The following is a 16117-nucleotide window of genomic DNA, read 5'->3' on the forward strand; positions in this document are numbered from 1 at the left end:
TTAGTTTTTCATTTTTTTTGTAAAAATCAATACATTGCAAAAGTGAAAAAAAATGTAGTTACAGTCGTAAACATCAAAATTGATAGGATTACCCTTACATGAAATCTGGGTATCATTTCGACGAGCATATTTTGACGAGGGTTTGAGAAAGCTTGATCGTTGAACACCGAAGAGCGCATATTGAAATAGTGTAGAAAATGTACGCTAATGTAAGGCAAAGGTTTGTGTGGCTTTTCTGCGCAGGATCAAAATGTTCGTGCAAACGGTTAAAGAACCAAACCGCCTTCAAATTGAGTAAAGGACTAGTAATTCGTAAGCATTTTATTTTTGCGAACTAAATGGTGATATTACAATGAGGGTTGCAGACAAATTACAGAGATGGAGACTGAAGGTCTAGTCCAGAGGTTCCCAAAGTGGTCTATATGGACCCCCAGGGGTCGATATCAGCATGCTGGGGGTCTATGTCAGCGAAAAAAAAATTTAGGGTCCACGAGATTCAAATGGGGGTACATACGAGCGCACCCCCATTTACCTCAAGTCAACATTTAGGAGTTCCGTAAATGACACAATAGACCTAACACAAATATAATAGACTGAGAAATTACTTATTTGATATTTGTATTTTTATATATCGTAAAGTTGTTTATTGAGGTATATAAATAGGGTCTACGTTCCTTTTCTCGTCAGAATTAATATATTGAACCAAAACATTGCACATTGGAAGCCGCGAATTTTCCTAGTTCCCCAACTTGTTTTTGAAAAACTTCCAGGGTAATAATGACTTTCAACATTTAGATGTACTTCACACAGACTTCAAAACTAAGTTTGAGGACATTTTGATTGTGGAAACGAAATCTTGAAGAATCGGATATCATATGACAAGAAGAACTGATCGGAATAAGCGCTAACAAAGAACTTAAGGGGCAGTTCTGTAGGGCCAGCTACAGAAGGAAATTCCTGTTGCTTATCCTGCTCCATTTTCATTTGGTGTAATACCTCACAAGGGCGCCCCTGTCTGCACAATGCAAAAACAGAGGAAGTATATCGCCACCCGGTTGTAGGGCAGGCAAGGGAAGGGAATCTTTTTATGAAAAAAATAAATGATTATCATATGGTACGTTAATAGTTTTCGGAAAATTCAATATTCGGCAGGCAGGGGGTCTACGGAATAAAAAAAATTTGGCAAGTGGTCTACGGGGCAAAAAATTTTGGGAACCTCTGGTCTAGTCTATAATGTGTATGTCTATGGTTAGCATAGATAATGTAGGACAAAAAAAGGTTACATGTAGGTACGTATATAATTAAAAGTTAAAGGATATTTTGTGCTTAAAGTTGTTGCAGGACGCGTCGATAATATCCACATTTAGTAAGTCAGTTCTGCACCTGGGAAGTACCAGAAGCCCGTGTTGGTGGCAATACATAAATTTACCCAGGACATAGAATTATAGTTAATACTGGTTCATGGCTCATCTCCATTGTTTCTATTATCTATGCTCTTAGCTTTATCTTATAGCTTTGGACCTGTCGATGTGTCTCGCTTGATTCTTCTTTATTCCTTCCACAGATGCCAGGATCCTCAACTATATTTCTCCTAGAGTAGAAAATATGATATTTATAACTTAATTTAATATAAAATAAAACAACAATTTTCAAGTTGTTTGTTCTTGTAAAATAACTAAAATCAGAAAAAATTGTTTAAAATGGCTTTAGCTGTGTTTGGTGACCAGATCTCCAGAATAGCCAGGCAATTCCCAACCTTCCCCTTGCTCATTTTCTTCCGCTCCCACTTTCTTCAGTCTAACAAAATCTAGAATTTATTATTGGGAAATTTTAAATCTCTTTTCTGAAATCATCTTTTTTTTACTGATAATAAAAACTTCAGATATGTACAAGCACTTAAAATATTGAACCCAGTGTGTATTGCTAATATTCATTTTCTAATAAAATTAGTATTTTTTTATTTTGAAAAACTAATAATTAATTAATTAGTTTTTAAATACATCTACAGGGTTTTCCAATAAGAGGTGTTATTTTGATATTCAATCGTAAAAGATCAATGGTTTCGTTGTTTGTGTGGCACGTAGCGCCGTCTTGTTGAAAGTAAACGCTGTCCAGATCAATACCATCCAATTCCGGCCATAAAAAATCATTAATCATCTCTCGATAGCGCAATCCATTCACCGTAACTGTTGCTCCAGCCTCATTTTCGAAAAAGTAATGTCCAATGACTCCGCCGACCATAAACCGCACTAAACGGTCACACATTGATGATAGAGAGGCTTTTCAACAATAACTCTTGGGTTTTCCGAGCCCCAAATGCGACAATTTTGCTTGTTGACGAAACCACCGAGGTGGAAATGGGCCTCATCACTCAAGACGATTTGCATTTGATTCACTCAAGTGAATTTTAATAATTTTAATGCTTTGTTGAAGCGTGTATCGTTCCATTTTTATTAATGGCGTAGTTTCTACTTGTCAAATGTCAAAAAATGACAGCTTCAAAAGTAACATCTGCCGAAATAGCGGGCTATTCAAAATAACACCTCTTATTGGAAAATCCTGTATTTGAATTTCGTGAATGAATGATTACATTTTGGAAGCGGAATTCAACCCACTTCCCGATATCCGATCAAACTGAAACTCTGCAGATTGACTCGTTGTCGATGACAATGCACTCTATCAACTTTTGGTGGCAATCACAAATACACACTCGGACATATACTCATTTCTCTGAAATTGATGATAAATGATATTAAAGCAGTTAATATACAAAACCCAATCGGGATTTGGCACAGTTGTTAGCGCGGTTGACTCCAGTCCCTTGGGAGGATGGTTCAATCCTCAATAAAACAAACCAAAAAAAACAATTCCTTAAAATTGGCTACCAGCTGGTCCAAGAGATGGCGCAACTAGGTCAAAAATTGAAAATAGATTAATTAATTAAGATAATATTATAGTAAAAAAAATCAGGAAATTTTGTCTTACAATAATCCCCATTATCGGGGGTGCTTTAATCCCACATTTCTAGACATTTGGGACTCTTGTGTAGCATTCCAAATGATTTTTTCAGTCCATTTTCTCTATATCACATCGGAAATTAATGTAGGTTATCTTTTTGCCATATTTGCATTATGTATATTGTTTAAATCATTGTTTGAATGTTTGTATGAACCCCAAATCCATGCTTGCTCAATACACTGCCATTCTGTTATTTATTCTATAATATCTGTATTATGCTACTAATACCTGTAAATTGTATAGATTAAGTTAACCTATTATGATTCCTTGCATTTTCTACTCAATTTATTACTTTATACTTTTAGGGTCACCACAGCAAAAGCGGTGGTTAAAACTTATACTTACAGAGTGTCTGGGGGTAAAGTGCACTAACTTCATTTGGTAACTTTTTCCATACAAAAAGAAATAACTTATAAAAATCCTTAGTGTGAGGTACAAACTTACCCGATAAATTCACTGGGAACTTGCCGAGAGCGAGTGTCTCAACGTTGCATATTTGGGTTTGGCTCGTATCCATCGAAACAGCATGTAAACAATAACATAAGACTGATAGTTAGACGTTTACAATGTGCTACACAATTGTATGTTTTAAATCAAATTCAAAAAGAGAACTGCACTAAAATAACAAATTGTAATTACACTTTTGTTCCTGGCATGCGGAACATCCACTTCCATCACGTAGCCTGTAAACGTAATGAACGTCTGCCCGTTCTTCGTGGGTAAAGTCAGGCATTGTCACGGTAATTAATTAACAAAATTACGCACAAAAGAACAATTTAACATTTATTTAGGTAAGTCTACAACTAAATAAACACAATGGTAAGTCTTAGGAGAAAACACGCAGTGACTAAAGATGTTCTTTTAAGTTAATCTTAAGGTACATTACATTCTCAAGTTTTGATTATAACAATCAAGTTTTTAAAGTCAAACACTGCTTAAGGCGAAGCTTAACCCCTCCGACTTTTCGCGAACTTGAAGCTAAGATGTCTTTACCGAAATGTCAATTTCACGAAAACGTTGTGTTATTACCGCCTCACAATCAAAGCTCTATAAATGAAACATTACTGAACGGAGCCGAATAGTAAAAACTGTTTTAGAAAGGTTACAAAATAGGCTTTCAAATTGTTGTATCATAAATAAATATTAACATTTGTAAATATTTAAATTTAGAATGGAAACATGAAAAAATTGTAAAAATGACTCACCTGTAATGTTTTATGTAAAAACGATACTAAAATCACGGATAATGTAAAAAAAAAACACTTATTTCATCGTACAAATGTACAATAAACAATTCTGTCACTTCACTTTTTGACCATTTCATACAAAATATATTTTTAAAAAAATAATTAAACTTGCGAGGCGGGTCGGCACGTCAAACGGCTTTCTTGGCGTCGTTTTACGATTTGGCGGGTAAAATTTGCTTCCACTGAGTAGGTCTTTTTACGGGTTTCTATGGATAACTTTGAATAGAGATGTGAAGCTTCATTCAATACGAATATTCTACTTTTTGTTTTAGGGATGTCACTAGAAGAATAACGGAGTTATGACGATTTTTGTGGAAACACACGCGTTGACGTGTAAACACGCTTATTGTACTTGACTGCTATCGTTATTTTATCGTGTATATCTGCTTACGTTGCTGACCGGTTAATGCTAAATCACTATTTTGATTAATCTTTATAACGAATTGGTGTACATTAGGAATACCAAAAAAATATGCTTCAGATAAATTGGAGGTTTTCCTATCGTTTCGCTTGAGTAGAATACAAATGAAAAAATAAATTACTCAATAAAAAATATAAATGTAAACTAAAAAAAAATATATTTTTTTCAATAGAAATTTTCAATAGTATGAACGCGTAAAGGAAACAAGTTTTAAAAAATACAGTATTATAGCGAAGATTATCTGTGACAGATTAACTTTTTGCTTTCTTATAAAATTATTTACAAAATAAATAAAAACCAGTTTTGTGCTTGAAATCGAAATTTCTAGACTCCGTTTGTAAATCTATTTTAATGCCTATTACCTACAATATAAGGTATACCAAGAATATACACATTTTTGGCTTGTAGCTTCCTTTTAAATCAAGTTCATTAAATTATCATATCTAGATCTTATCTTTGCAAATAAAATAAAATCATTCAAAATCAAGTAAAAATGCATTCAAATTCAACACTGACTGACTAGGGACGTTTAATTTAGCAACAAAGCAAAATAATAATGCCAGCCACACTCAGCAGACCAATACTACAATTATTTGTACCATCATGTAGAATCACCTCCCGAAGTTAGTGCGCTTTATCCCCGGACACCCTATTCATAAAAGTTGGTCTAAATTTCGATTAAATTTGTGATGAAACATTGTCATACACAAACAAACATATTATCGTCGTTCGGCTTGCAATACTGTACAAGTTCCATGAAACAAATTGTTCGGGAGAAAGAAACCACGACACGTCATAATGCAGTATTTCCACATTCATTCATCCACAGGGATATGCAAGTATCCGATACCCGTGGCGTGTATTCACGTTGCAAACAACTTTGCACGCACACATCGCTACTGAAATCATGAGAGCCGCGCTGCCACCAATCATCGTTGATTTCTCGAAATGTCAATACTAGAATGCTTTCATAACCTCACAATCAAACAGTTGCTGTAGCTGTCATTTTTATATCCTGTTTGTTGACTGTTTTATTCCTATCTATTCCGATCTAAAATCACACGCATTATTACAAAATATCTGACATAAGTTACGCCATGTTTAAAGTCTCGACGATGCAAGTGGCGACGACCTCGCTAGGGTGAGGCAAAATATGAACCTCCTGTGTATGAACCTCAGCGCAGAAATATGGCGGTAGTCGCCAAAAGATACTTGAATCGTCGAGTTTCGAATATTTGCGATCAATCAAATCACTCAGTGAATGGCATTAAAATATCACTTTTGTAAAGATTGTCACGTTTGCAGTACTGCATGCCGAACGATAATATTTTGAGACAACACCCTGAAAATTGTATGTATTTCTTATTCAAAAACCTTACTGATCTGATAGCTTTCTAAAATTTTAACTTAGTAATTAATATTACTCGATAAGAATATATTTTAGTTAAGAAGCAAATATTTTAACTGTGTTTTAGTACAAATCTTAATCATGCTTTGAACTTTTTCAGTTACGCATCAAACAAGTCGAGTCCCGATCCCAACAAAGACGCTGTGCGCGCAAAGTTTGCATCAACCATACAGTTTGTGGAGGACTACCTTTGCAACGTCGTTGCCCGAATGTGGTCCTTTGCGGACCACGATCAGAACAAACTCACTTTCGAAGTTGTCAAACTAGCCAGGGATTTGATATACTTTGGGTTCTATAGGTAAGTGTGAGGGTGAGAAAAGCGATATTGAAACTTAGATAGAGTTACTTTAGGTCGCATTATTTCAGAACAGTGCAATGTCACATGAAACATCATATAACTTTGATCGCAGAGTTTTTTTTTTTTTATATTTTGAAGAAATCAGATTTTAGAAATAATATTTTAAAACAATTTTGTAACTCTTTGAGTTAAGGGAACAATTTGTGTTGTACAGTTTGTATAACTGCAGGGTATATGTTAAATCTCTGGTGTACCACAGGGATTTAATTTAAGACCCTTATTATTCTTAATTTTATAGATAACATTTGTAAACATAAATTTTTACTGTTTTTTGCTTTTTGCTGATGATGATGAATTCTTCACGTTTTTAGATGACTGTAGTAACTTCAGTGTGATATCCAACTCAGTTATTAACCAGAATATTGCTAATTATATGTGTATTAAATTCCGAATATGAATGCAAAAAAATCTTTACCTTATTTTATTGTACTTTACAGCTTCAGTGATCTGCTTCGACTAACAAGAACATTGTTGAGCATTCTGGATTGTGTATCAGAAGGAGATTTGCTGAGCGAAGCCGGCGTCCTGCCGGGGGAAACTGACTGTAAGTATTAATGTGATAAGACCTATATTCCCATGCTATCTTGTTGAGTCTCCATGGTTTCTCTTATTCAATAAAACTCCGGCTTCCGATATCTTAATTAGCAGGCGGTTGGAATAATCTGGACCCCGACCTTGAGGTTGCACCTTATTTATTATCTGATTGTTTTCGACAGCTATGTGTGACCTAATAGACTAGTCTAGTGCTGTCTCTGGGTGAGCTCGTATGTTTTAATATCAAGGAAATTACACATTTCACTAAACATGCAATCTATTTTCTACAATAAATTTTTCTTCAATCATTTTTGTATTTTTCCAAGCTAACAAGGATGATTCAGATAAGGTTAAACTGTGTAGGTATTCTTTTAATGTTTTTTTCTGTAATATCTGTAGTAATTCATTTATTAAAAAATGTCCGGGGGCGGCCCTGAGCCAAACGGCGCCTGGCTCTAGTAAAAACCTCAAGGGCGCTGTGTTAGGTATTAGATATAATCAACGCCTAGGCTCCTTGGTTCATTGGCAAAGGGACTGCTCAAATTGCACCTGCGCAGGGCACTGAAAATGTTACATATAAAACTATTAATGTGGTCTAGAAATCAGTTACCTACTCAAGCAATTGTTATTATTTAAGGCGATGCACTACGTCATGTAATATTTTGAATCGAGCCGCTATCAGTAACACACCTTACGTAGATGGCGATAAGGCTTAAATTCCCGCTTAACACCATCCATCTGTTTTGATTTATGCAAGAAAAAAACATGGCCAAAAAGTGTCTTTTATTTTATTTTGTGGATGTTCAGGCACAAATATTTAAATGTTTTTCGATCATTTTATAAATAACTTAATTCTCCACATTATACAATAAAACCATAACCTAAAATGGGTTCGTAAGTAGGAGATTTTGCTCTTTAAAGCAGTTTTCATAGGCATTATTTTTTTCTGGGCTTATAAAAAGACTTATCTAAAAGATACTCGATTATTTCAAAGGCCAAGATGTATTCTACTCGCAGTATTTAATTAAAGCATCTGAAACATTTCTAGGCGATCAAATTTTCAAACCAAAAACACATGATTTTGCATTACTACGTATTGCATCGCCTTAATTAATATTATTCCTCAAAATATTAATATGGAAAAATATGAACTGTTTACTGCAGTTTAAAGTCAATGAATCCACCTAGATTTTGCCGTCTATCTCATATTTTTTGGTTCTATAATTTGACACATTATGAGAAGCGATCGCTCAAAATGTTTTTGCAAACTTGCGATAATTTGCCAAAGATCGCTCTCATGGTTATGTAAGTATATTACAATTAAAAGGTCTGTGAAAAGTAAAATTAGTTTTTTTTTAAAAAAGGCCATAGTCTGTTGTGAATTATAATGAAAATTGTGACTCACCACCTCAAGAAAATTAGCCATATTTTAAAATTCAAATTATCTGTAGTGATGTACTTGCGCAAGATTTTGCCCCAAAGTTAGCCCTGATGATAACCAACCTCCAATAGGAGAGGGCACAGAATTAGAAGAAGACAAAAATTTGTTTTGAAAGAAAGTCGTAGCTTTTTGTCTTGAAACATTTTGACTGTATAATTTTAGCTGAAGGTGGTGTATTGAGATCTCTTGGAGACATGGGGGCTGTGATGACATCTCTGGCGCTTGGACCCATGTCGAGGACCATGGTGAGGATTGAATGCTATATTTTAGTTTATCTCTCCTTTTGGGCAATTTTTTTAACTTAGACCTCAAACTGCAGCCATGCGGACAGGAATCATATTTGTTTTCAGTCACTTTTGTAGTCAGTCGCTTTTGCCAAACAAACTCTAAGTGGGTGCACGCACTGCGATTAAAACGCAGCAGTTTTGGAAGAGCTGAAAATGCTTATAAACACGCACTAAGGCATTACAAACAAACGTATACAAACACTTAAGGCGTTATTGCATTTTTACTTAATTCTATTTCAGTATCACCATGAAATACCCATCACTCATACCTTTTTCCTTCCTAGACCTTTCTCTCCGTTCTTTCCCTACTTTAACAGGATCTCCAAAGATGACATTAGCCCTGAGGGAAATTATTTATTTTATTCAGGGCCTCGTGTGTAGAGTTAAAGTAAAAATAAAACATGAAGATGACGAAATCAACAAACATAGTAAAAAAAAATGAAGATGAGGAAATTAAAAAAATGATGTTGAGGAAATTAACAAACGTAGTCAGCAAACTTGAAGATGAGAAAATCAACTAACATATTCAGCAAACATGAAGATGAGGAAATCAACAAACATGAAGATGAGAGAATCAACAAGCTTGTGATGAGGAAATCAACTAACAAAGTAATCAAACATGAAGATGAGGAAATCAACAAAATAGTCAACAAGAATGAAGATGTAGAAATCAACAAATATGAAGATGAGGAAATCAATAAAATAGTCAACAAGAATGAAGATGTAGAAATCAACAAATAGGAAGATGAGGAAATCAACAAAATAGTCAACAAGAATGAAGATGTATAAATCAACAAATATGAAGATGAGGAAATCAACAAAATAGCCAACAAGAATGAAGATGTAGAAATCAACAAATAGGAAGATGAGGAAATCTACAAAATAGTCAACAAGAATGAAAATCTAGAAATCAAAAAACATGAAGATGAGGAAATCAAAAAAATAGTCAATAAGAATGAAGATGTAGAAATCAACAAATATGAAGATGAGGAAATCACAATGTAAGACCAACACAACTACCTACAGTATGCTTTGAAACGGGAATCCCTAGTGAGAAGGGCTGAATAAACTACTGTACTGTGTATTTTAATTAAAAACATCAATAAAAATAATGAAATGGTCGATTTCAGTTTAAGCAGTTCCAATTCCAATGAGGCAGCACGGAACCACCAGAGGCATGCCACGTGTTTCCTAGTGTTGTCTGTTTCTGGCTGTGCGACTGCGTGGTTTGTCTTCTATGCTTGTGGCATGCGTCTAAACGATTCCATGGAAGCAAAATCATTTTGGTGCAATATGTCATTACAAATAGTCACGGCGGCTGCATATTTAGTAATAACTATGAACTGTAGAAAAAAAAATTGTTGTCTTTATAACCACTAATTTTATTATTCCACAACTCCGGTGAATTATGATAATCTTCAATAAACAAGGTAGTTTTTTCAATATTCTACCCCATGTCACATGGTGCAAGCTGCTCCGATCCGCTGACTGTTATATATACGGATAGTGGTGATATTGTTCAACACGTTGAGACGTGTCCAGAGGTAACGTATGCGTCCCGGCAACAACAATCAATGTATAGCATGCGGCAATGATACTGGTTTCTTTTCGCTTTGTGTTCCTTCAATTGAAAGGCTGTGCGTAGCATGCGTCACGTTTTGCCTCTGTGGAATTGAGCCTTTATACTTGAACCTGTGTCATTAATTTTTTTTATTGATTTACGATTGTGCGGACTTATCACATTGGTCTACCCTTCGTAGGTATCTGAGAAAGTTGTTTTAACAAATTGATTTATACTTTTCTCTGGGGTTTTAAGAAAATTTAAATTTTTTATGCAGATGGGAAACCAAACCCAAACTTCCGGTGGCAGTTCTCCCACAGGAACCAAACTGCAAAGATCCGCATCCTCCATGGTTCTGGCCAGGGAGCATCCCCTGGTCATGGACACCAAACTGAAGATCATCGAGATACTCCAGGTATAATATTACTCAATATTTATCACTCTCTAATGAAAAAAATGTGAAATGGAAAAGACAGAAAAAGATTCCGTCCCATTTGGGAATTAAATCCAGGACTTCTGCCTTATCATACTTCAACTGAGAGCTATTTTTATCTTCAGTTTTATTTTTTGTTTTGGACCAAACTTATTTTTTTTTTATTTTTTATTTTTTTATTATTTTTTTAGTTAGTTACATTTTTTATATTATAATTTTACTGGTCTTCCATTAAAAGCCTTAGCTTATATTATTATTATTATATTTTTTTTAGTTTATCCTTGATGTACGACTTGACTATCGCATCAGCTGTCTCCTGTCCATCTTCAAGCGTGAGTTTGACGACTCTGAGAAAAGAGGTGTGACTCCGACGACAGGTTCCAGCTCCATAGAAAAGCAGCAACCACAAACCAAGATGGAGGCCACCAACGGCCAATCAGCGGGCTCGACTTCATCGGCGAATCAGGGAGCTGCAAAGGCAACAATGGCGGAGGGAAAGGAGCCATTGTCGGGGGGGATTAGGAATGTGGATCTGGAGGCAGTCGGGGCACAAGCTGAGGGAATTTTCAGCTGCAGGTAATTTGGTTGTTGTTTTACAATTGATTGGTGGTAGTCACATTGTAGTAGAAAAGCTTTTGTGTTTTGACTTCTTGAGTTCGATGAGTTCGGTACAGCTCCTCTTAGCGATAGTTTATTTACACCGATACTCGTTACGTCCCCTGTAGCGATCGATACTGCTATAGTGTTCCAGAAAACCGACCTGTTTAAAATGCGTGGGTTACGAAATTTCAAGATTCTTTGATAGGCACAATTAATTGCGCAAGGTAAATAAAAAGAGCTATCTGTCTACGGGCTACCTAGAGCTGCCTACGATAATACTTTACTAGTTGGACTAGTACATTATGCGCATTCGCTAGAAGGTTCTAGCCTGTTGCCTAGGCATAATTCCAGCGCCAACGAAAGTACCCAGACTGAGCGAGTTGTCTCCAGTTTACCAGCGGTCTCGCGTACTTACTACTGCCACCGGCTAGGCTATATAAATAGGCCCGACGCAGCGAGTATTCAGTATTCAGTATTGACCTTCAACTTTCAACTTTCAACCTTGACCCAGATATCGCTTGCATTCCACGCCAAAATAATATAGTGCCTACTCGTATTTATCCCGTAAAATAAACGCGTTGTTGTGTGTAATAATTGCTATTTGTGCATTCTTAAATAAACGCTCCAACTGTACTAATACAGATGATAGTATTAGTAGTTTTACAAATACATACTATCAGGTTATTCGTAACCCGAGAATGTTTTTTGTTCTTTTAAAAAATTAATTACAATGAAAAGCAATCGGATATAATGCTTCGTAGTTGCTGTTACTAACTTTTAAAGGAGTCAAAGTTAGTATGTGTGTTAATGGTCACTTTAGGGGCAACTCTGTTCAATATTCCAGGGATGGACTGGATTTGGACGGTGCTGGTGGCCGTGTTGTGCTGAGGGTGCTGCTGCAGCTCTGCGCTCAGCACTCCGCTCCGGCGCTGGTCAGCGGAGCCCTCACGCTGCTCTTTCGGCACTTTTCTCAAAGGCACGAGGTGCTGCAGGCATTCAAGCAGGTGAGATTTTGTTGTTTTTATGGTATTTTTGGTACAACTGTTCTTTTTTCTATAGATTAATATTTTCTTTGAGAGCCTTCTGGCGTTCAGCTTTGGGCATAGGCCTCCCTCAAATATGTCCATTTATGCCGATTCATGGCCGTTCATACCCAACCAAATTACTTTTCTAATGATTTCGGTTGAAAGGGAGAAAGAAATGAACCTAACCTAACTTTAAGGAATTACTTTTCTAATGAATTCTGTTGTTTTAGATATTTTTTTAACATTAATCCCACACAGGAGACCCTGAAGAAAATAATTTACCTCAGGGCCTTTGACATGTCATTTTTGAGGATTCTGTGTAGTGGCTCTTTTTGAGGAGAAGATGTAGTGTACCTGTAACGCTGTAACGCTTTGTGTGCTGGCAATAAATTTTCGTGGTGCGTCATCTGATTCTATTTTTATATAAATTACTCGTTTTTTGCAAAATTATGATTTCGTAAATTGTATGGTCTTACTAGATAATGTGTTTACATATTTAAAAAAATAGTATATTATCTACCATAAGAAATTTCCCCATAATAGCTAGCAGGAGAAATGATTTTCACAAAATATCCTTAAGGATATGTTATAGAGGTTAAAAGACCCATGTTGCGGGAAAGAGAAAATTCCGCAGTCAAAAATAGGTATCAGTCGTAGAAGCGATCTGTTCTCACATGACAAACGGTGTGAAAATGTTGGGCGTGCATCTGGCGTGTTTCCCGGCCGTGCACCGGTGCCGAATTGATCGATGATGCAAGATCCTCGGAACATCTTCCTCTGAGATGCCGGCACTATTGATTCATCCATTTTGCTTAGCACAAAACACTCGCTCATTGTTTTGTGTTGATCAGGAAACACGGGATGAAGTACACGGCGAACTCCTTCTGGCCTTCAGGAATCCGTACAGAAACTATTGTCCACCTCAGAAGGTTTGTCAACGATCTATTGGCAATTGTATGAAGCCAGCACTACTGCATCTTCAGTACACGAGCAATGATTTTCTAACTAAAGCCGAACGATCGGTATCTCGTGAAGTTCACGGTGGTTTATGTTATGTTGCAATCTTTGGGATGTTGGTTTATATTCAACTCTGGCTTTCGTGACATTTGAATGCCTTGACTTCTTGATGACCCTTTGATATTCATATATAGATCATATCCTTGGTTTGTACTTGATGATTGATGATTTCGCTTTCGTGACATTTGAATGCCTTGACTTCTTGATGACCCTTTGATATTCATATATAGATCATATCCTTGGTTTGTACTTGATGATTGATGATTTCGCTTTCGTGACATTTGAATGCCTTGACTTCTTGATGACCCTTTGATATTCATATATAGATCATATCCTTGGTTTGTACTTGATGATTGATGATTTCGCTTTCGTGACATTTGAATGCCTTGACTTCTTGATGACCCTTTGATATTCATATATAGATCATATCCTTGGTTTGTACTTGATGATTGATGATTTCGCTTTCGTGACATTTGAATGCCTTGACTTCTTGATGACCCTTTGATATTCATATATAGATCATATCCTTGGTTTGTACTTGATGATTGATGATTTCGCTTTTGTGACATTTGAATGCCTTGACTTCTTGATGACCCTTTGATATTCATATATAGATCATATCCTTGGTTTGTACTTGATGATTGATGACTTCGCTTTCGTGACATTTGATTGCCTTGACTTCTTGACGGCCTATTGATATTGAGTTATCTAATCAAATCCTTCTTTGATGTTTGAGTGTTTTTTCTTTGTGATATTTGAATTCTTATCACACATTATCAAGTTATGAGTCAAATCATTGGTTTTGTGTTAATGGTGGTTGATTTGAATTTCATGACATTTTAATGCCTTGGATTCTTGACGCATACCCCCTGAGCATATCTCTTTATCAACGAGTTAAAAATCTTTGGTTTATGTTACACATTTGATGGTTTGGCTTCCGTGATATTTGAATGCCTTGACTTCTTGACGACATATTGATATTGAGTTATCACTTAATCAAATAGTTGGTTTATATTTCACTGTTGATGACTTGGCTTTTAAGACATTTAAATTCCTTGACTTCTTGACGACATTGAAATTGACTTATCAAATCTTTGATCTTTGATGTTTTAACATCACTGCCTTTTGAATGCCTTGACTTCTTGATAACGCTTTGATATTGTATTAAATCACATCGCTGATCCCGTAATGCCTCGAATTCTTGACACATTGATAATAAATAATCAGTTCAATTGTTTGTTTATAATTAATTTGATGTAGGCCTCGAGTTGTCGACAATCCCTCGAGTTACACCTAGTGTTTAAAAAGTAAACTTTTAATATTATTTGGTTCTTTTAAATTCTGTTACACACCTATTTTGTGAATATATTAATATATCTTTAGTATGTTGCATAGGTTAATATGATGCAGCAACTTATTTGTGGGTGATGCGACATTTCAGATTCAGCCAGTTAGTCATGTTATCTTAGGCATGTTTTCTTACGTCTCCAGATGACAATGCATCTCATCTAGTCACTTCATTCACCGGTGACTTTTGTCACACTTGAAGTCCACATATTATGTTGTTATTTTGCATGTCACAGTGACATAATATTCTCTTTATGATACATATTATATGATAAGTTAATTTGTCATTCACAATGGATGGCACAAACATTTTTTCCTGTGTCTTGGATTTTAATTCATAGCAACATTTATACCACAAATACTTTTGCCAGTATGTTGGATTTTGATCCACAGCCACATTTATACCATAAACAGCTTTGCCTATGTCTAAATTTTGATCTATAGCATAAATTTTTTGCCTATGGCTTGGATTTTGATCCCCAGCTACATTTATACCACTAACGTTTTTGCCTATATCTTGGATTTTTATCCATAGCCACATTTATGCCACAAACATTTTTGCCTATATCTTGGATTTTGATCCACAGCCACATTTATACCGTAAGCATTTTTTGGCTATATCTTGGATTTTGATCAACAACCACATTTGTACCACAAACAGCTTTGCCTATTTCTGAATTTTGAACCACAGCCACATTTATGCCATAAGCATTATTTGCCCATATCTTTGATTGTGATCAACAACCAAATTTATACCACAAACAGCTTAATTTTGATCCACAGCCACATTTATACCACAATTTTTGGCATATATCCTGGATTTTGATCCACAGCCTCATTGATACAACAACAATTTTATCCTTGAAATGGCTTTAGATGTGTTTGGTGACCAGATTTGAATAGCCAGATACTTCTCCCACCTTCCTCTCCCACATCTCTTTTCCCTTCCTACTACCTTCAGCTCTCCAATAGTCGGGGATGCCATAGTCTGGTATTGTGGTAAAAATGACTCTGATAAACTTTGATCAATATGACGCCATATGTGTATCCTCAGGTGCAACTGCTGGTGTCAGACAGCGATGTGGAGTCGTACAAGCAGATCAAGGCAGACCTGGACATCCTCAGGCAGAGCGTGGAGAAGTCGGAACTGTGGGTCTACAAGAGCAAGGGGCCTTTAGAGGAGCACTCTCAGAATCTAAACGGTGAGATTATCATTAATTTATTTAACAATTATACATGCGTAAAATAGGTAATGATTGCCTGCTGGAACACCAGAATCAAAAATGAACTCTAAAAGTGTTTCAAATGCAAGGATTCGGATAAAAAAAATTATGCACTATCTCATGGCATACAGGTTTAAATCGCATATCGAAAAATTCCAGCTAGGGCGAAATTCCTTTGCCAGCAGCGCATGAACGGT

The 16117-nt window shown here is 35.9% G+C and overlaps 1 protein-coding gene across 1 annotated transcript in view; it reads left to right on the top strand.

Moving 5' to 3' along the window:
- Itpr (Inositol 1,4,5,-trisphosphate receptor) overlaps positions 1 to 16117 on the top strand; it is a 172471-nt gene that overhangs the window by 90380 nt on the left and 65974 nt on the right. Inside the window, exons 21-27 of the mRNA XM_089649084.1 lie at positions 6195 to 6392; positions 6890 to 6996; positions 8590 to 8672; positions 10553 to 10690; positions 10983 to 11284; positions 12153 to 12312; positions 15752 to 15899. Coding sequence (XP_089505210.1) covers positions 6195 to 6392; positions 6890 to 6996; positions 8590 to 8672; positions 10553 to 10690; positions 10983 to 11284; positions 12153 to 12312; positions 15752 to 15899 — 1136 coding nt within the window. The remainder of the gene's footprint in view (positions 1 to 6194; positions 6393 to 6889; positions 6997 to 8589; positions 8673 to 10552; positions 10691 to 10982; positions 11285 to 12152; positions 12313 to 15751; positions 15900 to 16117) is intronic.

This window comes from Hesperophylax consimilis, chromosome 29, assembly GCF_061612785.1.
Source record: "Hesperophylax consimilis isolate HC1 chromosome 29, BYU_Hcon_1.0, whole genome shotgun sequence".
Taxonomy (NCBI): Eukaryota; Metazoa; Arthropoda; class Insecta; order Trichoptera; family Limnephilidae; genus Hesperophylax; species Hesperophylax consimilis.